Consider the following 26,838-nt stretch of genomic DNA (forward strand, 5'->3'; position numbering starts at 1 on the left):
ATGAATGTTTCAATGTGGAACCTTATACATCATTAGCATATTAGTGGTCGCGTTACTGTAATTTTCCCTGTTGGGATTAGTTTTACACAATTTCCTACCAGTACGCTCTCTATTTTCTCCAGGGGAGCAGGTCTCCTTAGTTGTAATTCTGGGAGACCTCCAGGCCCCACCTGGAGATTGGCAAGCCTATTACAAGCACTCTCTGCTCTTTTGTCAAACGCTGGCATAGTAACATACTGTGTTGTTAAGGGCCCAATGTGGGCTGTGCTGGGTTTATCAGTTTGCGTGCTGCTAGTGTGTGGCTCGTCCTTTAGCTGTAAGAGATGTGGAAAAACCGGTTTCGTGGTTCATAACTGTACTTCCTTTTGCGCTCACAGGCTTGGCTTCCTTTGCTGCTGCTGCTGCTCCCCGGACCTAACTCACCCCGGGCCTGAGCTTATTTTGCTACGGCCAGCTTCTACCACTCCAGCTGCTTCTGTATATATTATTCCTGTAGCCTCCCTTCTCTTCTCACAACAAGTCTTCTCAAATTCTCTCTCTAGTGCAGGGTGGAAACGTGATTGTAGGTATAGAGGAAGCCAATTCGGTGCTGCCTGGGGGAGTCCAAGAGCCATTGAAGACGGCCGATGGCTGCAGAAAATCACAGGAATGGGATGGCCCTAAAGGAAGTGTGGAGGAGAGAAGAAAACGCCTTATGTGCCGATTGTGGGAAACCCAGTAAGTCCCTGTTTGTGTGGTGAATGAAGTGGGAAGAGGGCACAGATGGTACCTGGCTGGACCAGATGATCCTGTGCTAGAGGGAAGTTGAGGAAGGGGCAGCTACCATGAGCAGGGTTGGCTCTAGGCTCAGGGATGCTGTGTTCTGTTGAGCTGTGGAAAGTCAATGTATACTAGCCCATGTATGTAACGCTGTGCAAAGTTGTGCCTAAAATGTGTACAGGCAAAGAACAACTATTTATATCTATTCATTATTTAGATAGTTATACTCCTTCACAATGGAGACCCAAAGCAGCTTAAACATCATTCTTACCACTTCCATTTTATCCTCCCAACAAAAATAATCAGAGGTAGGATAGCTGGGGGCGGGGGGACAGAGAAAGAACGAGACTGGCCCAGGGTCACCCAGAGAGTTTCCATGGTGTAGTGGGGATTCAAACCTTAGACTTTCAGATTCTAGTCTGTCATTCTACCTGCTACACCATATTGGCTCTGCAACCTGTGTAAATAATGCAAATTATGTGAATTTACATATATTTGCAAATTTTATTCTGTTCCTGCTAACCATGAGGTGTATCAGAGAGCTTTTAGCATAGAACCCTCACTTGCTGACCACAGGCAATCCTGCTCAGTTCCCACAAGGAGTTATCATATGTGCTTTTTTGTTTGTAGCCAGCTCGTTTTGCGTTTCTAAGCATGCAGTGGGAAACTTCAAGATGGGATGATTATCTTTCTTGTAGTGACTGGGAGGAAGGAACAGGCAGGGAGATGTTTTTGTGGCCCCAGTTTTGATAAATTGTCAGTATTCAGCTCTGCCACAGACTGCTCGTAAAACTTGGCTCAGGCTGTGTGTGTTCTGGACCATATTTCAAAAACAAATATAACTACTTCCTTCAAACCTGGGACTATCAACACTTTAAGGCACCCTTGGCATTGGAGCACCTTATTAACCCTAATCTGGATGGTTTAGGTTATGTTTCAGGAGAGCTGAAACTTGAAAGATTGGGGGTAAATAATTGGCCTTATTGGTTCCAAGTCCTGTTCCTATTATTCTGATTCTCACCATAACATTTGCTGATTCTGATCTGAGCCCTGGACCATTGAAGAAACATGAGTAATAAATTAAGATGATAATCAGCAGTACCCAAATCTTGACCTAAGGAATTTTGGGAATCCTTCATATATATTTCCACTCAGGCACACTGGTCATTCACAAATAGCCCAATCCTCCAACCACTGACCTCGCTTCTATTCAACTCAGATCCTGACTGGGCCTCCTACACTTTGGGTGTCTTCATCTGCTTAGACTGTTCAGGGATCCATCGCAATATCCCCAGTGTCAGCAAAGTTAAGTCGCTAAGGATGGACCATTGGGATGAAGCACAGGTGCAGGTATGTTTGACTTTGAGGAGCGTTTTGCTCCAATATTATGTCTGGGGCATGTCTACCTCTTTCCCTTTTCACTCTCAGTGACACTGGTGTAGAGATTGTACTATCCTAAGGACTGCTGTTCATAGGGTTGCCAGGTCCCTCTTTGCTACCAGCGGGAGGTTTTTTTGGGCGGAGCCTGAGGAGGGCGGGGTTTGGGGAGGGGAGGGACTTCAATGCCATAGACTCCAATTGCCAAAGCAGCCATTTCCTCCAGGAGAAATGATCTCTATCAGCTGGAGATCAGTTGTAATAGCAGGAGATCTCCTGCTAATACCTGGAGGTTAAGCAATAAGAAAATATAAGCAGCACGGTGGCCAAACAAATAATAATGTAACAAAAACACATCTATGATCAACTTCTGCACTTGTGTAAACGCGAAAGGCAAGTCAGGACTCAAGCATATGACACACATGGAAGGTTGCTAGATAGTGCCTCCGTTGAAATGTTCTAGGCATCGAGTGCCTCAAACAGACTGTTGAATGTAATCGCTCCGAAAAGAACGAAGGAACGTTGAGCATCCATTGATCAATTTCATCTGCACACACTATTACATGTGACTGAAAAAGACGCTTGAAAGGGGTTAGCAACCGGACTTCCCTTTCGCATTTACACAAGTGCAGAAGTTGATCATAGATGTGTTCTCTGTGACTGATATGTTCTCTATGACACTTCTCCTACGTTGCTGCTGCTTTGTATTTACATTCTTAGTAATGGTTATGATTTAATAGCTGTAGTGCTATATGTCATTGTTTTTTATGACAGCATTGTCATTTGCTTCGGTCTGTTCATTTTGCAGTATAGTATCATTGCAACACTGAGAAGAAAGTGTTTTTGTTACATTATTATTTGTTTGGCCACCGTGCTGCTTGCATTTTCTTATTGCTTAACCAATATAGCACCGAATCTAAATTTTTAATGCCTGGAGGTTGGCAGCCCTGGCCGTTCATGTGGGCTGTTTGCCAAGTGCCGAAATGAATCCAGGTGGAGTTCTATTATTTTGAGGTTTCAGTATACCCGAAGACCAGGAACTGCATCTTTGTAAGGGCGAGACTGGGACTCCATGGAGTGTGCAGGTGTCGATCCCTGAGTAGCCAGAGGTTTTGGTCCTCATGAAAACTGGGCTAAAGGAAAGGCTGGAGACGCTAGTTGAATACTGTAATAAGGAATCCCTAAAGATTAATTATAACAAAACTAAAATCATTATTTTTGGCAATTGTAGGATTGGTCACAGTTGGACAATAGCAAACCAAAAAGTAGAACAGGACCAGCTTTTTAAATATTTAGGTATAATTTTCCAACCCACATTGTCGTGGCAAATGCAGTATAAATCTGCTATTCTGACAGCGCGTCGAACTATGGGTGCCATTTTAAAATTTTATTATTCTAGGGGAGGTTGTATGGTCGCCCCAGCAATTAAAGCTTTTGTGGGGAAAGTAATACCGTAGTTGTTATATGGAATCGAGATCTGGGGGCAAAAACAGAAAATATTGGTTGACTTGAAGATAATCCAAAATAGTTTTATTAGGAAGATCTTGGGTTGCCTCAAGGGGTGCCTGTGGCATTCCTTAGAGCTGAGACGGACTTGCTGTCAGTTGCCATGAGAGCACATTGAAGAATATTACTTTTTTACCTAAAACTGAGAAAATCTACTAACTCAAAATTGGTGTGTTACCGTTATATGTTCTACTCAAAGGAAAATAATTAGGATAAGGTCCTTATACCAATCCTACAATTGTATAAATTGCCTTCGCTGGAAATCTTAAATCCATGGGACCCAAAAGATATCAGGAAATGAATTGTTGATAAAGAAATTGATAATGATATGTGCCTAATACAAATGTCTCAGTTCTCCCCATGGTATCCTTTATTCAAATCAAATAAGCTTTTTTCAAATTATTTAACAGAACTTTGAGATCCAGGGTTAAGGAGAGCATTTACAACAGCACGATTTCAAACGATGCTGTCAGTTTATACCCATGGCAGATATAAAAAAATCCCACACAATCTAAGGTTATGTCCCTGCTCCACATGTTCAATAGAGGACCTCCCACATATTCTGTTCAGTTGCCCACTTTATGACTCCATTCCCTTTAAATTAACCCTGCATATTCCAGATGTATTAGATACAGTTGAGGATCGAGTTAGATTTTTAATGGCAGACGTTAATTCTAAGATCACGCTTAGCGTGGCTTTTTTAATTATGTTAGCATCTCAGTTAAGGAAGAAATTTGTTGAAAATTAGGCACCAAAGTTGCCATAGGAAGAATATTTTAGAGGAACTATAATGTTTACATCAGTGATAATATGTATAAATGTGATTGCTTGTAACACCCAGTCACTCTGGGTGTTGTGGGTTATAGTGAGTGTAATATATCTTGTATGGTTTTAACCTGATTATTGTTAAGGTCTGTGACTAAAACATTAATAAACTTGATTGATTGATTGCATCCAGGTAGAAAGTAGCTAGATAGATCCAGAGTGTTTTTCTGAACCAAATTTTATCTTATTTGAAGGGGAAAAACCCAATTTGAAAACGTCAGGAAATATACTGAACACTGCTGAATTGAATGATATTTAACCAGAAAACTTTCAAGTTCTTTTCAGCCCTATAATTTTATATTATTTAAGCAGGTCTGAACTAACTATTATCCTACATACTCCACAGAGCCCTAGCTAAATTGTGAGTGCTACTTTCTGTAGTTCACTCATGGAGAGCCTAACAACTGGAATGTGGTTCTTTAAAATTCTCCGCATTCCCTTACCTCAAGAAGGGAGCAATGGGGAGGATAATAGATGAAGGAACAGGGCACAAACACACACTATAGAATCTCCAGACTACAGAGATCAGTTCCCCTGGAAGAAATGGCAGCTTCAGAGGGCAGACAGTATGGCATCATATCCCCATTGAGCCACACACACACCACCAAAGAGCCAGTGTGGTGTAGTGATTAGGAGCGATGGACTCTAATCTGGAGAACTGGGTTTGATTCCCCACTCCTCCACATGAGCGGCAGACACTAATCTGGTGAACCGGGTTGATTTCCCCACTCCTCCACATAAAGCCAGCTGGGTGACCTTGGGCTAGTCCCATCTCTCTCAGAGCTCTCTCACCCCCACCTATCTCACAAGGTGTCTGTTGTGGGGAGAGGAAGGGAAGGAGATTGTAAGCTGGTTTCATTCTCCTTAAAAGGGAGAGAAAGTTTGGCATATAAAACAACTCTTCTTCTTTGAGTTCTGGGTGCCTGGCCAGAGCAAAATGCAATTTATACAAAGGTATCAGAGGTAAAAGATAATAACCTTTTCGTTTAGTCAAGGGCTGCCATCATCAGGAGGGCAGCGTATCTTTAACAGTTGCATGGAAGGGACAGTTCTGTGAGGTGCAGCTTTTCCGGTCAGCCCTGTGATGGGAAAAGCCGCACCATGCAAAGTTCAGTTTCTGTGCAGCTTTTAAAGCCACCTTCAGGGTCAAGATCTGGCTGCTTTAGAACCACTTCATACATGAACACGATGGCTTTAAATATATACTTGAGGTTTTTAAAACATCCACCTGTTGGAATGTGACCTTTTCTTTTGTTTGTTATTTTGTAAAGCACCAGATGCCAGCAAGGAAACCAAGTTAATCTGTTGTAGCAACAACCAAATGTACTCTTATGGCACCTTCAACTAACAGATTTCTTGTAGCATACACTTTTTGTGTGTTTTCATGAAACACCTTGTGTATCTGTTGTGCTAGGTAAATAAAATAATACACCCAAACATGTTTAAAGTGATGAGTGCAATAAATACACCTGTTTGCAAATACGTGTGCCATAGAGGGGCACCTGTCAGAGAGCTGCACCTCCCTACTGAGTGGGTGCTGAGCAACCAAGTTTGCCCTTGTTGTAATGTTCCCGAAATGGCCCTTAGTTCAATGGTGTGAAGACCCAGAATAGGATTCAGTGAAGTCCATCTCCCTTCATTTAATTTGGCCCTTGTTTTCAGAAGAGGCAATGACAATTGTTTGCAGGTCGTAAGGTTTCACATATGTTAGGAGCAGGAGCATCTGTAGAGAAGAGAATGCAAGCTAATTTGTTCATCTTCTTGTGTTACAGTTTTTGGCCCAGCATGGGAATGCAGTGGCTAAAGCCACATATGAAGCCCACGTTCCTATTTACTATTACCGTCCAGTGCACACTGACTGCCTGTAAGTGCCATAAGTTCATCTGGGAGGAGGGCAAAAGGGAATGGATGTTAAGGGCTTCTCCAATTGGTCTTGAAACTGCTTTTGAAAGGGACTGTGGCCATGGCTTGGAGGCAGAGCATCTGTTTTGCATGCAGACCGTCCCAGTTTCAGTCCTTGCCATGTCCAGTCAAAATGTTAGGGTAGTAGGTGATATGAAAGACCCCAGCCTTAGACCCTGGAGAGCTGCTGCCAGTCAGAGCAGAACAATACTCTCCTCAATAGATTATGGCCATTTATGCTTTGGAGGATTTGCCACTCTGCACACGCACGGTTTTCTGATCCGAAACATATACAGACTATGCATGGGGCCTTATTGACCTGAAAAACTCCCAGGAGTAGCAGGAGTAAATAAAATCAATGAAGAAGTCACCGCAAAAATGCAGACCGTGAGATTCCCTCCTCCCTGAAAACGCTTCTCTGCTTAATTGGCTGACAAGGGGTGCCAATGGCCGGAAAGTTGCCAGCTGCGGCGGCTCTGACCCAGTGCCCCTTGTCGACTCCTGGGCCCCTTCTCCCCTCAGCTGTTTGGCGCTGCAGTTGCCCAGGCTGGCGAGAGCACTGCCAGGTGCGTTCTTGTAGCAGTGTGTGTTGGGGCTTGCCAGTTGAAACTAGAAAGTTGTTACTTTCCTTTCCACAGGAGTAAAACTGCCAAGAGACTCCAGATAAATGGAAAAAGGAGATGAAGGGATGCCTAGGGGGGAGGGGGGAAACAGGCAGCGGCGATGGCCATGGAATTCTCTGGTTTGGAGATGCAGCATTTTTTTTACGGTGCTTTTTATCGACAAAACAATTTATTAGTACTTTAATGTTTTATTGATAAAGCAGCACAATAAAAGAAAAAAGTTGTGGTTTCTTGCTGGAGACTTCCCGTCCCATGGCCACCACTGCTGCCTCACCAGCCCAGCAGCTTGCCCAGATGTTACCAGCTCCCGCCAGCCCATCAGCATGATCATCTTGATCACTTGATCATCTCCGTTCTGCTGCTGAAACTGACCAGAGAGGACGCCAGTTCCCTTCTCGAGATGTTTACACTCCTTACCAAAATGGATTCTCTGGGAGGGCTTGGATGAGGGTGGGACAAGTGAGAATGGGTGGGGGAAGAGAAAACCCGAAGCTTCTGCTGTTCATGGATTTTGACACATTTTGTTTCGTGGAGGATCTGGGCAAATTTTAAAATCGTGATAAAACAGGTCCTTGGAAATGCGGGTCAAGTGGGCGGCGGCCGTGGGATGACCCCTGAAGGATGGAAAATTCATGAATAACTCAAAAGAAGCTTCAGGGCAGTTCCGCTAGGATCGCATGGCTAATAACTAAGCATAAATGGCCTAATAGCCTCACTCAGTTTCATGCAGCTTCAGGTGTTTGTTTTGATATCCCCACAGACTCCTAAAAGAACAATGGATACAAGCCAAGTATCAATGGAAGGAATTCATGGAGCCAGGAAAACAACCACCATATTCCAACGGTAACCATTTTGCAAAGGAATCCGTCCCACTGAATGGTTTTTCAACAGCCTTGGGACATGGTTCAGAGGTATCTCCCCCCATTACAATTTTAGTGGAATTACCAGCAGCCTGGATGATACTGATGGGTATGTTGTACTTCTGATACAGAAGGGATAATTTCAACAGGGGAGGCATTCCCTAGGCATATCACCGCAAGGATGGGAGAATCCCAATCGGGGAGAATTTCCCCTTCAAAGTAAAGTTGCTGTTTGTTAACCTGGCTAATTTTGAACAGGGTTATCAGCTCACCATGTCAACTGGACAAAATAGGTTAATGGGTCAGGTTTTATAACCTTGTCAGCTCTAACTCTGTGCTTAATAAAAGTAAATCAAACTGATAATTACTGGTTCATAGCAATCTGTTTTTAGAGAGGCGAGGTGGGGGTGACAAACAATAACATAATGGGCTTTATTTCTATAAAACAATTCACGGTGAGAGCAAAACTACATGTTACAGGAGATGCAGGCTGCCACCCAAAACAGCAGTGTCACAATTCGCATAGTTCAGCCACAAAATTCATATAAAAACCTTTAATGCCAATTTAACATGATATCAAATACAAAATTACAAACAAACACACCCAAGTGTGATATATCCCAGTGTCTAACTTAACATTACCTATCTAAACAACAAACAAACAAGAATACATATATTTCAAGACAGTTTTTACAAATTTTAACAAGTTGCTATTGCAGCTATAACATCAGTTTTTAAGTTTGGCCTTAGGCTTATTGTGTGTATTCTTCACACTGATGTAATTCAGTCTCATAGGAAAAGTCCAACACTGTTGCACTTGGAAAAAGTCCAAAACAGCAGAACAGTTTAAATTGTGATATTTTTAAACAAGAGAGATCCTAATCTCTCACAGGTTGTATCTGGTCGTTTTATTCTCGCTTTTGCCGTAAATAAATTTATTCATTCATTCATTCAGAACAGTTTTAAACCATTTTTTTCTCCTTACCATATAATAAAGTTGCACTTACCCCAGGATATTTTGCATTTCCCGGCTCCCACTGCATGTATTGGCTGCTACCGGTGGGGAGGGGAAGCCTAAGATGTGATATCACCACAAAGATAAAACGTTGCTATGTGTTACGGAAGTAGGAATAGATCCATATGGGGATGGTATTTTCAGTGGTGTTTTCATCATCTGTTGTTCCACCTCGATTCAGTCTTTGTTTTTAAAAAGTGCCATTGGTGTTCGCTGCCAGCAAAGGCCCTTTAATGCAAATGCAAAATTATTATTGGCTGTGTACTGTATTTTCTGGCGTATAAGACTACTTTTTAACCCAGGAAAATCTTCTCAAAAGTCGGGGGTCGTCTTATACGCCGGGGGTCATCTTATGCGCCAGATGCTGAATTCCGAGCCGGACTGGAGAATCTCCCTGGGGAGCCGCCTCCGCTCTGTCCATGTCCCTGGGGGTTGAGCCGCCCCAGGAGGACCGGTGGCTGGCCCCAGGCCGCGGACTCGGGTTGGGCCACTCCAGGAGGTCTGGGGGCGGCCGCGGGGTTGGGGCGCAGTCCTGAGGGCCGACCCTAGGCCGCAGACTCGGGACAATCCCAAACTCTAAATTTTAACTGTAAAAATGGGGGGGTCGTCTTATACGCCCAGTCGTCTTGTACGCCGGAAAATACGGTAAGTATGCCTTCGAAGAAAGCATGGATTAGCTTTGTCAATAATATGTTTCCTTCCTGTGTCCCAAGGTCTTGAAATATGAATACTGGTTCTGAAGATCTTGAAATTTTATGAATGGGCGGAAACCCTAGCGGCAGGAGCCCTGGAGTTGCCCCACCACCAAACCAACAGGACACTGCTGTGTGACGCTCTCATTGTTAAACACTGATAGCACCACTCTCCCTGCTCATGTGTATATTTGCGAAAAACCACAAAGGCAGATTAAGGCCCTTGCAGAATGGTCTTCCGCCTCCTTCAAGGCCAGTGGCGGCTCATGAAATGGCGTCATTAAATAACACCATCTTTTGTATGAAAACCACAAGGAAAATACTGAGCCTGAGAGCCTGCAGATGGCAACAGACAGCATTCTAGCTGAGCATCCAGCATCCTACATGTTGGATATTAGGCCCATGGAGTCGTGATTGTGGTTAGAAAGAGTCAGGTCAGAGCACCCAATAAAACAGAGTCAAAGACTTTCTCTTAATCAAACAAAAATCCTTTACTTTCCTAAACAGGGTAGGTTACATGGGATGAAAACAAATAACAATCTTTACTATCTAGTTCCCTATAAAACGTGCTAGAGATTCTAGCAGGTACTATGGCTTAAATCCCTTTGTGTCCCAGCTCAAGAGAGCTGAAACAAGCATCTTGCATCTGTGAGATTCAAACTGCTAATAAAACGTGCCCTAAACTTTTACTGGCTTAACAAAGGAACAGGGCAATAAAGACAATTCTGACTCTGTGACCTTTGGCACCTCGCATTGAATCCCCAACACTACACCTGTCAGAGAATGTGAAGCTGCCACAGCAGAAAGAGAGGGAGAATGTGTGTGTGGGGGAGAACTTTCTTCCATACCCCTGAATGACAAGGACGGGAGAGAAGCAAAAATTTCAGGTCCACCTCCCATCCCCTGGAACTAAGATACTAACAATGTAGCTGCCACCTTTTTGGGGGGCACAAGTCCTGTGCATGACAGAAATTTAAGAAAGGTGCCAGATCTTAGTAACTGCAAATCAAATAACCTTGTTACATACTCCCCTCCTCACCATCTGCCTTCATACACAGATGCTTGGAAGAGAAAACTGCTTTTCCAAAATGGAGCCTTGGAGGGAAAGGTGAAAGGATTTGGCCACTGTGTGTGGGCGAATATTACAACAACTTGGACTGCTTAATATTGCTCTGTCCTTTGCATACATCTTCTGGCTTGTATTTGCTTTTCTAGGTCTGAAGGAAGGGATCCTGTGGAAAAGAGGCAGAGACAATGGGCAGTATTTTCAACGTAGGTTCCTCTTGTCTGAGAAAGAGGGGTGTCTCAAATATTTCACCAAACATGATGTGAGTAAATATTTTGCTTTTTCATTTTTTATTACTGAAGTTACTACAATAAAAAGGAATTCTCTTTGAAAATTTAAAGTTTGTATCAGTGCTTGAGGTATTCGATTATATAAGATAAAGTATTTTTCAGTGAAATACACCATCTAAAAATTGAGTAACCTATCACAGCACATGACCACTTCAGTGGCCCCACAAGACGTAAACTGTAACCTTGGTTCAAGGAGCTTTCCTTTTTGCATCTGTAAAGCAAATTACATGTATGTAAATAATAATAAAAGTTTGCTCATTGGGGGAAGAACTTTGACAATAAATGTGTGTACTGAATTCTTTCCCCCCCCCCTCAGGCCAAAGAACCAAAAGTAATTATTAAAATTGACACTATCAATGCCACATTCCAGCCGGAGAAGATTGGGCACGCCAATGGCCTGCAGATCACCTATCTCAAAGATAACAAGACTCGCAACATCTTCCTCTACCATGAGGACGGAAAGGTGTGTGGAACTGGCCTACCAATATGCTGCAGCATGACCAGAAAATTAGGGAGAAACCCTGCATCAGCTGAGTCACTATATTAAATTCCCTTGTCTGAGAATTGGGACCTTCCAGGTTTAGGCAGGCTGGGCAGTTCATGGAACTCATTTCCTCTGCCTATCTCTTCCCCAAGGTGAACACACATACAGAAATAAGCTTAAAGCATTGCTTGTAAAACTGTCTTTAGTAGGGAGCCTTCTAAGGTGGGAATAGAGGAGGATGCTCTTTGGGGGCTGTTTTGAACTACAGCAGATGGTCATAGACGTTTCCCTGGAACTATATTCTGTTGGGTTTTGTGTTCTTTGTTACACTTAATCATAGCACTGTCCTTTATGTCTTCCTAGGAAATGGTGGATTGGTTCAATGCAATCCGTGCAGTACTGTTCCACTATCTGAAGGTGGCCTTTCCTGTTGCAAGTGATAAAGAGGTACTGCAGTTTCAAGCTAGAAAATGTACTGGCGAGGCTGGTCTACAGAGTGCTCACCTTCTTGGTGGTGTTCCAGATCTCCTTCCTTTTAGTTATTTGGCCATGTACAACTTGAGATGACATAGCCAATAGGTACATGTGTCCTTGGCCAGACCAGCCTCAGACTTTTTAATATCCTGGGTAAAGTTGCTTCCACACAGTGGTTTTGTTCCAGTTTGGATGCCAAACTGGGGTGGGTTTTTTTTTTTTTTGAGCATCCACATGATGTCATCCCTAATCATCCACTTTCCATGTTTCCCCCTCTTTGCTGCAATGTTTTTGGAAAGATCACAGCCAAAGGGTATCTGGCAGAAAGATGCATGTTCTTAAGGTCCCACCCACATTTGACTGCCACCTTTTGAAAAGTCCAGCAATTGCTAGATTGTGACAACACAATAATGTTATAACATTCTGTTGCCATGATCTAGTAACTTCTCTGAATTCCCAGCTTTTCATTTTAAAAAAGTAAATCACTGGTCCTTTTCTTGCAGAGATATAGGAGACGTGGGAGAAATAAGAGGGGGGGATGGAAGCCATGGTCTGCTGAGGCAAGGAAAATTGCCTTGCAGCTGCAAATTGCTCTGCATTTGAAGCTGCAACAAGAACTACCTGGAGACCTGTCACCATGTCAAAGCAGCCTACGATGATATTGCCTCCCTCTACCCCAATCTCCAGTTTATCCACATCTTTGATTTAGTTATCTTTCAGGCCGTTCTGATAAATCGGTATGTTGTACTCTTCTTCGTTGTAGCTCAAGAGCCGGTTGACACGGAATTTCCTGAAAGAAGGCTATATGGAGAAGACTGGACCCAAGGTAGCTCATTTCTTTATTTACGTTTTCTTTTCAAGCTCAATGAGTCTCAAAAGCCTTTAAAAACATGCACACACCACCAAATAATAACCCATATAAGGAAAGATCACAATATCGACATCTTAGTTTGGGCCAATCTCCTGGGGAAAGGGAGTACAGAGTTGGGATTTATTCCCCAGTAATGCATGTGTGTGATGCTAACTATGCACATTTTTAGCAAAACAGTGTACGGTTGTTTCCCCATGACATTACCCATCCCTTTCCCCTTTTCAACTTGAAGCCCACAGGCCAGCCTGAACAGGTTGATCTTAAAACACTTCCAAACGCTTCTCAGGCTTGGATTTTAGTTTCTGAGCACTGGAAAATGGTTTCCCCTCTCACCTTCTCAACACCATGGCCCCCCAAAAGCTACTGTTTGCAGATAAATTATATATTTTGGGGATCCAACAACCTATTTTCCAGTTTTCTGCATAGTCTGGCCATATTTCTGCACTGGCCGATGTCACTTGATTACTTCTGATGTAGTTTTATCACTGAAGTAGGTCTGGGCCTGGATGCCACACTGCTGAGGAATCAGTGAGAACTTTCAGTGAAGGCTGGGATAGAAATGTAATAATTCTAAACCCACACACACCAGAAAACTACCACTACTCTATCTATCAAATGCTGCATAGGATTTGAATGAATTGTGGTGTCACTTCCCAATACTCACCAGTAGAGGGCGTTCTTCTCTTGTTAATGTCCTTGGTTCTCTTCCACAGCAAAAGGAACCCTTCAAGAAACGCTGGTTCACATTGGACCATCGCAGACTGATGTACTTCAAGGATCCTTTGGTAAGGCAGACATGAAACTGCATTTCCCCCTCCCTCCTTTCAGCCTAAAAATGGCCATTGTCTTTCCGGCAATAAGCATATGGCGGCCAACTTTTTAATTAAGCCCCTGTAGCTCCTCTCATAATTTGCACTGAAAAGCTTCACCTGTTGATTTCTGCATGTCAAAACCTCTGCCAAAGACGTGGAAGCAGGCCACAGTAGTTCCCTTCTACCTAACTGGCAATTCTAAATAAGAGAAGAAAGACAGATCCGCAAAAGTCTACGCCTTTTGATCCCTTCCATCCGTAAAGTCTGAGGATACCGTGGCATGACTCTGTCTCTTCCCCAGGTTCTGTGCTTCTATTCCTGCCACCCAGATCCTTGTTTTATTCCCACTCCCATCCTCCAACCCCTGCCTTAGAATAATGCTATTCTTGACAGATTATTCAATCCAGCTGCTGCTACATCAAACTCCTAAAATGAGAAGAGAGAGAGGCAGAAGGCAGGAACGTAAATTCTCAAGTTGTGTACACCAGAGCACATGCCTGGCCCAGTAGCTTTTAGATAAGATTAGGTTTTAGCACATAACTTGCTCTAGCCAGTTGCCATGTACGTGACCTTGTCTGGCTGGGGTTTCTTAGGGTCCTGGTGAAGGCTGAAGGCCTCAGACAGGAAAGGAAAACTTAAAAATGATACACAGCCAGCTGTCTTGCTCATCTCAAATTCTTGAGGGACAAAGTGTGGGTGTGCATGTAAAGTGCTTTCAGGTTGCAGCCAATCCTGTAGGGTTTTCAAAGCAAGAGACATTCAGGGGTGGTTTGCTATTGCCTGCCTCAGTGTGGGCTGAGAGAGTTCTGAGAGAACTGTGACTGACCCAAGGTCACCCAGCAGGCTTCATATGGAGGAGCAAGGTCATCCTTATTTTACTCGCTTCAGAAGATCTCCTTGGGGTTCAGTTGCTCCAGCTTCATCTCCTGGTTTCAATCTCTTGTTTTTATAATGGACCCTAGAAAGAAAATGTCACTGTCTAGAAGTCAACAAAAGTAAACACCGAAGAGGGTTTTCCCCCTGTTCAGAAGCAGCTTCTGAGACACTTCCGAGCTATCTCTCCAGGTCCTAGTACGCAATGCCATACCTGTGTACCTTGTCATCAGGCCAGCCATTGTCTACTGTAGTGGTGTGAACCTGGAGCCTTCTGGGCCAAAGTCAGCTCTTGGATATTCTGCCTGCCCTTTCCTCTGCCCTTCCTCTGCCCTTTACCAGCCTAGAGGCAAAAGGAGTGTGGGGAAAAGTAACATGCAGCAGAATGTCACTAATATTGGGGCAGAGTGACAGAATGTACTGGTGCAGATGCCATTTTCAAATCTCCGGTATGTTAATCCTCCCTTGCAAGAGGAAAAGCAGCACAGCATACAAAGGGCTAAGCTAGAACTTTCCTTCCTGGTGTGGTTTTTTTTTTTAATTTGCAAAATGTTTTTACACGGGGGACCATTAAAAATGTGACACTCTCCATCTGCAGTCTGAAGTAGTAGAGCCCATTCTACCAGTTTGGGATTCTACCACCTTATTTTGTTGCACATGTAGATCGGGTCTGATTGACAGGCCACTTTAAGGGATGAAGTCACTATTCTTTCCACCCACAATCCCTTCATGGTGCCCTTCCAGGAAAACTAGCTGGGGTCTAGTGGTTCTGCCACTAACTTTTTCACAGCTCTATCTAGCCTTCTTCTAACATAAGGTTCATTCCTTGATGTGCTGGCAGTCATCTGTGCTGAATTCTTTATCCTGCCAAGATACTGTTTTTTTCTGTTTTCGAATATAACTGCTGCTAACTCTATTCCTATTCATCCATTTGTAAATATATCCGCTTGTGTAATCTTGAGCCTCTCTTGTAAATTTTTTTCTTTTTTATCTCTTTAAGATCTGTCATGTATTGTTTTAGGTCTGTATCAATCTTACTCAAATGTATATCAAATTCCTCTTTGGCTGCTGTCTCTTTAAGCTGTTCTTCCATCTCTACAATATTTTTACCTAATATGGCTACTTGTATAAATTGTTTTGTTGCATAACTGGAATCTTTTGTTGGAAACCACGTTTTTGAAACCACATAAAACTTTCATATCCAGGGCGTCAGTAGTACCTTTTGTGTATATATGTGTGTGTTCCAGGTACCACTCCCCTTTTTGTATTGTATACTAACACGGATCACGGCAGATCTCCCATTTTCTTCCATCACACAGGATGCTTTTGCTAAAGGCGAGGTATTTGTGGGGAGTGGAGACAACGGGTACAGTGTTAAGCAAGGGTTGCCGGTTGGTGTTCAGGGAAGCTTCACCTGGCCATTCGTCATCACCATTGTCACCCCCGACCGTGAATACCTTTTTACCTGTGAGACAGAGAGAGATCGGCAAGAGTGGGTTGCAGCCTTCAGCAGTGTTATAGAGCAGCCCATGACACCTCAGGAGTATGCAAGTAAGTATTAAGTACCCAAAAGGTCAAGAAAAAAGAAAGAAACATACAAGGCCAAAAGTTATACAATTAAAAGTTGAACAATTGAAAGTTTATGTCAGTGCACAATGTCTATATAAATTTATTACAGGTTAAAATCTAATCACACATATAACACATATATGGCCCTGCAAAAGCCTACCAAATAAATATACTCATATAACACAATTAGATATAGAATCATACAATCAAACTCAGACCATACGCGTTTCAGCCATAACTCCTTCTTCAGTGGTCTAAACAGTCACCACTCCAGACGACAAAATATACATCAAATCACTATATGTGCATTGTGTTTGCAGGAACACAATTAACATATAAAACTGCAAAACTTCTTCCTCTGTTTAAGGCTTCCTTACAAATGAAAATTACAGCCATAAATAAAACGTCAACATCTCACAGTCACAAAGTAGTCTGGAGTAGTTATCCAGTTTGCAAGTTAGTGCCAGAGAATTCTGTGACATGTATAAATCATGCAAGTTATGTAAAAATGCACATATTTCCTTTTATAGCTTAATGTATTCTGGTTTTGTATGTTATATGGAAGCACAGGGAGCTGTGCTGAATGCTACCACCCCCACCCCCATTGCCCCCAGACTTTTGGAAATTTTACCACCAGGCATTACCTCACACATTTTGAAGCTTCTCACAGGACCAAAGTAGGTGCGACAGCGTCCACGGATCCGTCCTGTGGACACTGCCGCTATATTAAAGCCTAAAGAGGCAATTTTAAAATGCCACAAGGGTATGGAGGGACGAGGTGCTCTTGCGCCCCCCCCCCCCCATGTGCCTTTTTCAAGTGCTGAAACATCCGCCTCCACGGCCGTTTCGGCACTTGAAAAGGCATGGGGGGGGGGAGAACAAGAGCACCTGTGGGCCAATCAGGTTCGGGCCCTCACGGTATTTTAAAATCACCTCATTCGGCTTTAAAATGGCAGCAGCATCCACGTGTCCAACCCATGGATGCTGTCACATCTAGCTTGGTGCACAGTCATAAGGGTCTAGAAATTTGTTTTAGAAAAAATTAACCCATGCTCAGTTCTGAAGTCCGCGTTAGCACATAATTGCAGAAATGTACATTTTTGCTCTAACATTAGTTTCTGATTCTTCTACAGTTGAAGCTTATTTCAAGCTCAAGCCCTGATGTTCATGAAGAGAGAACTTGACAGCTAAACTACTTGACTTCCTTTCTTCAGGAAGCGTGGTGGGAAGGAGACAAGTCCTCTGCCTAATGAGCTGCTATATGGTACTCCGGTGCCTCATGATCGGGAGCATGCTTCTTTAAATATATGAACCACATCTCGTAAAAGTAGGCTGTATTTCCCTTTTAAACAACCCTCTTTGTTGGGGGATACGTTTAATATGAACCACATCTAGACTTAACCCTTGCTGTTCAGGAACGCTGCTCCAAATGGACATCAGAGGGTTCTGCCAGCAACTCAGGCTTTGGATCGGCAAAGGATTCAAGGATGGCAGGCACAGGAGTTGATCCTTATTTCCTGATGTAGGACATTGTGCTGCCACAACACAGACCTGGCAGATTTGCTTCCTATTGGCCACTGTATATAAGTGCCTGGCTCATTACTGCTTACTGCTTAATTGGCTGCTGGGTATTATTAAAGGCACCAGAAGGAAGATGCAAAAATTCACTCCATGTGATTTCTGTATATGTACCTAACAGGTTCATGTTCTGTTTTGTGCTTGTTTCTGACTCAGCACCTTGCCTCTCACTCTGATTGTTCTGATCCTGCATCTGCTAGTTTCCCCTGATTGTTCTGATCCTGCGTCTACTAGTTTTCCCTAACTAGCTGTCCACCAGTGGCAGCTGGTATCCATTGGGTCTGGTGGAGTGGAACCCCAGTCCATAGCTAATTCTGGTTTTGTCCCCATCTTCTTCCCTTGCAAAACTGCAGAAGAAGACAGCAGAGTTTAAAAGACATTCTAGAAACACTTCTTCAACTGTACAAAAGGGGAACACCAAGCCTTATGTAGGCACCAGTCCAATGCAGCCCTTCCTTTTGCAATTGTGTTTGCATCAGCAGTAAGCACACCCAACATGGGAGAAAAACTGTGCCGTGTGCTCCTGGCTCCTGAATTCCACTGCTCAAGACTCTGATCAAAAGACTGAGGTTTGCAAGAAGAAAAGGATACAAACACTGCAGGTCTATCAGTCTGATCAGCTCTCCAGATCCCTAGCACAAGAACTCATTTTCCATGTTGTAAAGCAACACAAAGCAAGGAAGCCTTTAGCCACCTGCAAAAGTCGAGAGGGGCATTCCCTCAACACTGGGTAATTAACTACATAGAACCAGCCCAAATGAGATCAAGTGTTGCTGATTTCCAAAAAGAACTTTTAGGAGCCCCAACGCTTTTCTTTCAGGAGGCAGTGTTTTTGAGATGCTTTGGGAACAAAAGGATTGAGAGAGGTGCAGAATGCTTTTGCTTCGCTACTAATGGCGTAATCCTATATATGTTTTGTCAGAAGTAAGTCCTTCTATATTCGATAGGATTCACTCCCAAGCTAGCTGCTGATTGCAGCCTGAAAGAGGTCTGGTTTTCTATGGGCAAGTATGTTTATATTGGGGGCAGGGGGAGCCCCCAGCCTTTCCCATTAAGAAGATATTGTGTTCAATAACTGAGTTACCAAAGAAGTTACCTTCCACAACCCTGTAGCAGAAACAGTAGGCGTTTATCAGTATTTGTGCCAACCAGCTTTGTCCAAAGGCTTCTTTATCAATAGCGTCAAAGGCAGCTGTCAGATCTACAAAGGCCACATATAAGGATTGAGTTGATACCTTTAAAGGCTACTTGGTTAAGAATCTGACAGTGATCAATAGTACATTGCCCTTTTCTAAAGCCTGCTTGCTCAGGATGAATGACATGCTTGGAAACCTCCCAATCCTCCAACTTGCATAAAAGGAATTTGTACAATTTGGTGGCTATGCCCAACAGGTTTAATGGACAATAGTTCTGAGGGTCCGCTTTATTCCCCCTTTTAAACACAATACTCAGTGTCCACGCTGTGGGGATAACACTTGTTGAATTTACCTGGGTGAAGAGCTTTGCTAAAATGGGTGCTCACCAATCAGGAAAGTGCTTGAACAGCTCTGGGGGGAATCAAGTCCTCACCAGGGGACTTTCTAGAAGTGAGGGATGAAATAAGACCTCTGATCTCAGTGACGGGGCCATTCTGGCAAAATGGACAAATCACAAAGAGGTTTCTGACCTGATGCCTCATACTCCAGAATGGAAGATCCTCCAAACACCTGGCTATAATAGGAATGCCAATCTTTTGCTAAGATCTGGAGATCTGCTGAAAGAGGAGGCCTACCTGACCCAAAAGAGACAAGTTCCCAAAATCATGCCTCCCTCTTTTCTTGTACTGCCAATCCTAGTTCCTGCCGCTGTAATTTAGTGTGGTCAGACTTTTTCTGCCTGAGGAGCTTTTTATATGCTGATCTTAGTGAGATAAGATGGCTTATAGATGTTCATAAGAACATAAGAACGGCCCTGCTGGATCAGACCAAGTCCCATCAAGTCCAGCAGTCTGTTCACATAGTGGCCAACCAGGTGCCTCTAGGAAGCCACCAACAAGACGAGTGCAGCAGCACCATCCTGCCTGGGTTCCACAGCACCCAAAATATGAAGGTGGATCTGTAGGGTAGAGTAAACTAACCCCTAGATTTTTATATTGGGGGTTGGGGAGCCCCCAGCCTTTCCCATTAAGAAGATATTGCGTTCAATAACTGAGTTACTGAAGGAGTTACCTTCCATAACCCTTTTCTACCACTTCTTAGAGCTATGGAAAAGGCTGAAGGACAATCTCTCCCCCTCCCCTAGCACACACTAAGAAAGAAATTTCAGAGGGTAGCTGTTATGGTCTGCAGTAGAACAGTTAGAGTCAAGTCCATTAGCACCTTAGCGACCAATAAGAGTTTCGGGGTATTAGCTTTCAAGAGTCAAAGCTCCCTTCATCAGACACGAGTAGAAATTGGAGACCTGAGTCCTTTTATCCTTGTCAGAAGATGGGAGAGGTGTTGTAAAGGATGCAGAATAGGGTTGCCAACCTCCAGGTGGCTGCTGGAGATCTCCCACTATTACAACTGATCTCCAGGCGACAGAGATCAGTTCTCCTGGAGAAAATGGCTGCTTTGGCAATTGGCCTCTATGGTATTGAAGTCTCTCTCCTCTCCAAACTCCACCCTCCTCAGGTTCCACCCCCCCCTCAAATCTCCAGGTATTTCCCAACCTGGAGCTGGCAACCTGATTGCAGAGGCACAAATGGGGTTGCCAGGTGCCCAGTGGTGGCAGGCAAACCCCCGGCAATTTGCCCCTTTGCCCGCCAACCAGCTGATGGTCGGCGGGCAAATGTGCATGCACGTACACTCCGCTGCAGGTGACTTCCGGTTACCGGAAGTCCCGCCTTGCGAGGGGCCTTATGCCACTCAAAGTGGCGTAAGGCCTCTCGCGAGGTGGGACTTCTGGGGCCTTATGCCATTCAAACTAAGAGTTTGAGTGGCATAAGGCTTCTTGCGAAGTGGGACTTCCGGTTGTAAACAGGAAGTGACGCACTTGCGCGTCAGCGCGTCCACGCGTTGCTGCGCGATCCCGAGATGTGCCTTAAAAGTCTCCCGCCGGAGGAGAGGTAGGACCTGGCAACCCTAGGCGCAACGCATATTGTTGTCTCCTCTACTCTCATCAACTAAAAAAAGATTCTGTGACATCTGTATGAATCCTCTTATTAACAGAAACTCTCTTGAGTGAACTTCTCTTCTGAGAGGGTCCCTGATTGGTCCATTTTTTTTCTTCCCCTCCCTGGGAAAGAAGAAAGATTGACAGGGGAGGTCAATGACTTTTTTAATGGACCCACTGACCTATCAGGGACTCAGTGGGAGACTTAAGGTCAGCTCCCTGCCTCATGAACTAATGTGCTGGTGTGCCACGGCCTAACAATTTACAGGGGAAGAAGAGGCCTCGGCCTCTGCAGGGAGAGAATTGCTTGCTTGCAGTGCTGAGTCAGACAGAGGCTGTGAGCTGGCAGCCTGCCACCCCCTGGACTGTATGGTGCAGACAGTAAGGAGACAAGCAGGAGGGGGAGGCAGCCTTTGCTAGTGGGGTACTACCCCATTTGCCTAAGGGACCAGCCTCCACTGCTGTCTGCTCAATGTCTTGTCAGATTTGTCTCAGCCTTGGTTTTCAGATTGCTGGCAATAGTGCTAACCTTTTAAACTTCACGGTAGCCTCCTTCAGAAAAGAAGAAGAGTGCTCCCAGAGGACCACACACCTCTTTTAAAACGAGTCTAAATTTCACCATACTATCATGATAGCTGTCACAACTCCACATATTTCTGTATACTCAGAAGGTGGGGGTCCCTGGGGAATTTCAACAGTCTTTTTTGTGTTCCAGCACCAGCAGGGTTGTTTGCGTGCTTTTGTGTCCATCTACTGGCAGATGAACCCACTGGCTGAGGGTGGGGAAAAGGAGAGGGGAAGGCAAACGGATAAAAGGCCAGCTGCTAAAAATCATCAAAGCTTTATACTTGTATTCTGTATTGGGAACAGGAAGCCAGCCCAGAAATGGGTTGGCTTTCTTTCCAACAAAATGGTTTGCAGAAAAGTACTACAGCTGGCTCAGATGCACGATGTAAGAGCATGAATTGTGATTTGGATGTAAAGAAAGGGCATCTGAGTAGCTGAGAAAGAGTTGTAGAAATATCCCTTGGAGCATTGTTTTGTTAAACTGGATCCAGACAGAATGCTAAAGTAATCAGTTCTACTGCCAAGCCCTGCACTGTCATGCTTTCCCTTCTATTGATCAAATTAGACTCGCAGAAGAGTTCATCCAGCAACAGACTGTTGTTTGCAGCAGATGCTCCTTCTAATTCAGCCATCATGGGGGGGGGGGCGGGGAGAGAGAGAGAGAGAGAGAGAGAGAGAGAGGGCTCCTTTTCAGAACAAAGCCGCTAGTGTGCATGCTTAGAGTTCAAGAATGCCATGTCTCCTGCCTGTCTTTGCCCCCATCATACTGCAAACAGTAGGACAGCAAGGCAAAATCACTCATAGGGCTTTTTACACAGAGAATTTCCTGTAGGTTGGGTGCCAAACTGTAGCTGTTTTTCTTTGATAGTTGATATATGTAACATGAGTTGAGTCAAGGGTCTCCCGACCTGGCTGGCCGCCTCGCTTACCATCGGGGCCTCGCTTGCCAACGTGCCTGTTGCTCACGGAGGCTCGTGAGCACTGTGAGAGGGGACGACAGGCTTCAGGCTTTCCTCCTGCACCATTTTCCTGATGGAAATGGTCACAGGGGGACTGCTGGCCCTCTTCTTGAGCTCCATGTGTCCGCCGCGTGGAACCTTTGAAAGGTGCAAACAGCCCCCCCCCCAGCCAGCCAGCCATTTTCTCTCCCAGACCAGTGGCGAGAAGGAAGCCTCCCCTCTTGCAGCGCTCACAGTAGGGTTGCCAGGTCCCCCCTTTCCACTGGCAGGAGGTTTTTGGGGTGGAGCTTGGGTGGCAATCCTGCATGTGAGGCAGCGCGCAACACAATTACGTAACTTCCGGGTTTACCCCAAAGTGCCGCATCGCGACAGGACATTTTAGCACTCCCCAAATGCTAAAGCATCCCATCGCAGTGCGGCGCTTCCAGGGGTAAACCCAGAAGTGACATAATCACATCGCGCATGGCCGCTCGCGTGCGATCACCAAACCGAGGAGCTTGGTGGATTGGTGGGCAATTGAATGCCAATCCCAGCAACCTGGCAACCCTAATATTATACCCCACTGCTGACATTTCATTTTTGGGTTTTTTTCCTGAAACATCTTTGCATTGGCTAACTTCCATTCTGTGACAGGGGTAGTCATGTATATTGCCTCCCACAAATTTGGGAGCTGATTTGAAATGGCTTTTCTCATTTGCACCTCTTGTTCTGCTACATACAATGTTTGTTGTAGTTTGTTTTTTCTGTCTCTTGATTGTATCAGTGTTATGAACCTTCTGCTCTTCACTTTATAAGCTTGAACAGCAACAACGACAACAAACCAATAGAAAAGCGGGAAGTGTGTAAAGACAACAAACCAACAGAAAAGGAGGAAGTGCGTACAGAGTGGATGAAGAGAGAAGAGTCAAACAGGATAGGTAGGCCATTTATGCATGGCAGGTTTTGTCTTGGATTTGCCACTCTCTAGATGCACATTTTTCCAATCAAAATTCCTAAAACTTAAAAATAAGCCCCCATGCAGAGTTTTGAGAATTCAGATGGGGAAAATGTGCATCTAGAGAGCAGCAAATCCAAGGCAAAACCTCCCATGCATAAGTGTCCGTAAGCAGAAGACAAGTCTGAAAACAGTTAAGTACTGTGCAATTCCTCAGTGACTAGCTAAGAGTCCAGTAGCTACCACTGAGATCATTGGCGTTTGAGTGTGAAGCCATGAATCAGACACATTCCTCCACTCAGAACAAATTATATTTCTGGGTAGGTGGGGTACTTGGGGGGAGCGCAACAACTCTCTCGGGTTTCTCTCAGAGATGAGAAGGGAAGAGGAAAGTGAGGAAGAAATCTGCTTGGCCGCTGGAGGAAGATTTTCTTTGCATGCACGAACCAGCCACAAATGTTGGAAGAATGAGGAAAGTTAAATAAAGAGCTGAGCATTCTATGATGGCAAAAAGCAGCGAAGACACGACACAATCTAATCTGTGGACTGGGATGGACATGCTTCTTCCTGCTTCCCTCAGGATGGGTAAGAGCCATTGATGAGCGAGGCACATAAAGAGGACTGAGGCTTCCTGATGACTTATGTCATTTGGTTTTGAAACATAGGCTGCTCTGAGTCATTTCCATTTCCCACCCACCCCCGTCATCCCTTGTGTTTCCCCAGTTGTTAATCTTCCACTGAACGATGTGCGTCCCGTAGTTCTTTCTAATACCAGAGCACACCTTGTGTAGTCAATGACGGCAGATCTCATTGAAGAAGCTTCATGGGGCAACTTCTCGGATGAAAGGCTTGGAGACGAAAGTCCTGTCACAGGAGTCTTGGGCGCGGTCCTCATCGTTATGTGTCTGTTTGGGATGATAGGGAATATTTATACACTGGTGGTGGCATTTAGTGGCTTGTCTGGTCGCTCCACGGGATCTTTGTGTGTGTACGTAATCAACTTGGCCTTGGCTGATTTACTCTACCTTTCCACTATCCCCTTTGTGGTGTGCACATATTTTGCGCATGACTGGTTCTTTGGCGACCTGGGCTGCAGGGTTTTGCTCAGTTTGGACCTGCTCACCATGCATGCTAGCATCTTCCTGCTGACCACCATGAGCTTGGAGCGGTACTGGGCAGTGACCAGGCCGTTGAGGGCCAGACTGGCTGGAAAGAGCTACCGCAAAGTTGCCAGCATGGCTGTATGGCTCCTCTCCTTGTTGCTTGCCGTACCCATGATGGTCATGATCCAGCAGCGGGAAGGCACCAGCCACAAACATATCTGTTTTCCCACATGGACTCCGGATGCTTTCCGAGTTTACCTCACAGTTCTGTTCAGTACCAGCATCCTAGGGCCTGGTCTGGTCTTGGGCATAGTGTATTCCTGCCTTGCCCGGGCCTATTGGACCTCCATGAAAGTAATGCAGCCACAAGTGGTGGGCAGGGTCTTGAAACAGAAGCTGTTCTCCAGGATCTTCAGCATCATTGTAGCCTACTGGGCCTGCTTTGTACCATTCTGGGCCTGGCAACTAGCCAAGTTGTACTGGCCTGAGGATTTGGAGATTGGCCCGGCTACTCAGGCGTACCTCAACTTTGGCGTGACCTGCTTGACTTATGGTAACAGTTGCATCAATCCATTCCTTTATACCCTGCTCACCAGGAACTACCACGAGTACATGGCAGCCCGTGGAAGAGAAAGGCAGAGAGAAGGGCAGGTTCTCTTCAGAAGAAGGAAATATGAAAAGTCCCAAGGGGAATGCATACCTATGGCTCAAAGGTTATGTTGGCGCAAGAAGGAATACTTAAATGAAGGAGGCAAAGGAAAATAATTAACTCCCAAGACAAATTGTAAGCAAGATGCAGAAGGGTTCTACGGATACTCTGTGTATTAAATAGATTTGTATCCTTAAAGCTGCCTCTTCTCTTATTGAACAGCACCGCAGTGATTTCCATTTGATTGGGATGTATTCATTCGTTATATTGTTCTCAAGCTAATCATTGCAGTTATCAGCTGACAGCCAAACCATGTGAAACTCTAAGCATGAATCACTATCATGCTTTGCATTGTACCACTTGACGGTGTGGGGTAGAGGTATCATATGAGTTTAATTCCTGTGATCTAGGTTTCGGTTTCCCCAGATGGTGCAAACCCTGTAGGAAGACCCATAGTTTAACGGAAGAGCTTTACATTTCTAGGGCCAAAGTCTCTTACAGTGTATTATTATGGAGCAAGAGCAGGGGACCGACAATGTCAATGATCCTGTTTTATTCTGATGCCTGAGCTAGGATGCTATTTACTGTTTGCACTGTAACATTTTGTAACTATTGCTTATTTCTATTGATAGACTGTTTATTTAATGTGACCCAGGGAGGGGCATGGAATAAGTCTAAAATAAACACAAATAAAATAGAATAAAAAGTCTCCACATCCACACTGCTGGTCCCCCCCCCCCCATGCCATTTGCACTTTTGCTCCTTCTCTTGCTGCTACCACAGCTTCTCCCTTTTCCCTGCTTCCCTCCCTCGCTCCAGCCCCCATCTTCCCCCTTTTTGCTCCATTTTTATTTCCTTTCTCCTTCCACTCTGGCTTTGTTTCCTTGCCCCCTCAATCTTCTTTCTTGCCCTGCCTGCCTACAGGTCCACTCATTCTAGGCAATCCAAAATATCTGCTGAGATATCATGAGATAATTTCACCCGATGTTGTTTTTTGTTTTTGTTTTGTTTTTTGTTTTTTTTTAAAAAAATTATTTGTCTCTTCCTTTGTTGTTGTTGTAATTTATTATTTTTTCTCCAAACCTGGGGGTTCTCCTAGATTTCTATAAATATTTTCCCTTCCTGTACCTAGTCCCACTGTCTATATTTTTTGATCCATATTCTGGGGCTAGGTTCAGCATTAGGTGTATACATTTAATAAATAAATGGTAAGCTTCATCTCCAAGTATCTTCACTTAAAGGGATCTCAGGTAACATAACTGGGAATTAGGTGTATACCTAAGAAATGTGAAGCATGATGGATGACACAAACATTTATTTGCAAATGTATGAAGCATGCAAGTACACTTGTCATGGAATCAGAGGAGAAGACTGAGAGAGCATACGATAACCATCTTCAAGTACTTGAAGGGGTGTCATATAGAGGATGGTGCCGAGTTGTTTTCTGTTGCTCCAGAAGGTTGGACCAGAACCAACAGGTTGAAATTAAATCAAAAGAGTTTCCGTCTAGACATCAGGAAGAAATTTTCTAACAGTTCGAGCTGTTCCTCAGTGGAACAGGCTTCCTTGGGAGGTGGTAAGCTCTCCTTCCCTGGAGGTTTTTAAAAAGAGGTTAGATGGCCATCTGTCAGCAATGCTGATTCTATGACCTTAGGCAGATCAAGAGAGGGAGGGCACCTTGGCCATCTTCTGGGCATGGAATAGGGGTCACTGTGTGTGTGTGTGGGGGAGGTAGTTCAGAATTTCCTGCATTGTGCAGGGGGTTGGACTAGATGACCCTGTTGGCCCCTTCCAACTATGATTCTATATGATTCTAGGATTGGCTGCTACAGCTTCCAGCAAAGAGTACAAACAGGAGCAGATCCCTGTTTGTTGCTTTATAAATGGCCTCATGGAAGTCCTCTCACTGTCTTGATAG

The 26,838-nt window shown here is 44.4% G+C and overlaps 2 protein-coding genes across 2 annotated transcripts; both read left to right on the top strand.

Annotated features, from left to right (window-relative positions):
- The first annotated feature begins 626 nt into the window (after window positions 1-626).
- LOC130474864 (arf-GAP with dual PH domain-containing protein 1-like) lies at window positions 627-17,195 on the top strand. Its single transcript, XM_056846558.1, has 11 exons — window positions 627-717; window positions 1,979-2,109; window positions 6,240-6,331; window positions 7,753-7,835; window positions 10,775-10,887; window positions 11,232-11,378; window positions 11,763-11,846; window positions 12,637-12,699; window positions 13,458-13,529; window positions 15,749-15,980; window positions 17,132-17,195. Exons 1-11 carry the CDS (start codon window positions 627-629, stop codon window positions 17,158-17,160), a joined length of 1,137 nt encoding a protein of 378 aa, XP_056702536.1. The 3' UTR covers window positions 17,161-17,195.
- Window positions 17,196-23,962: 6,767 nt separating this feature from the next.
- LOC130474865 (urotensin-2 receptor-like) lies at window positions 23,963-25,036 on the top strand. Its single transcript, XM_056846559.1, has one exon. The coding sequence runs from the start codon at window positions 23,963-23,965 to the stop codon at window positions 25,034-25,036; it is 1,074 nt and encodes a 357-aa protein (XP_056702537.1).
- The last annotated feature ends 1,802 nt before the right edge of the window (window positions 25,037-26,838 follow it).

The sequence above is a fragment of the Euleptes europaea genome, chromosome 3, assembly GCF_029931775.1.
Source record: "Euleptes europaea isolate rEulEur1 chromosome 3, rEulEur1.hap1, whole genome shotgun sequence".
Classification (NCBI taxonomy): Eukaryota; Metazoa; Chordata; class Lepidosauria; order Squamata; family Sphaerodactylidae; genus Euleptes; species Euleptes europaea.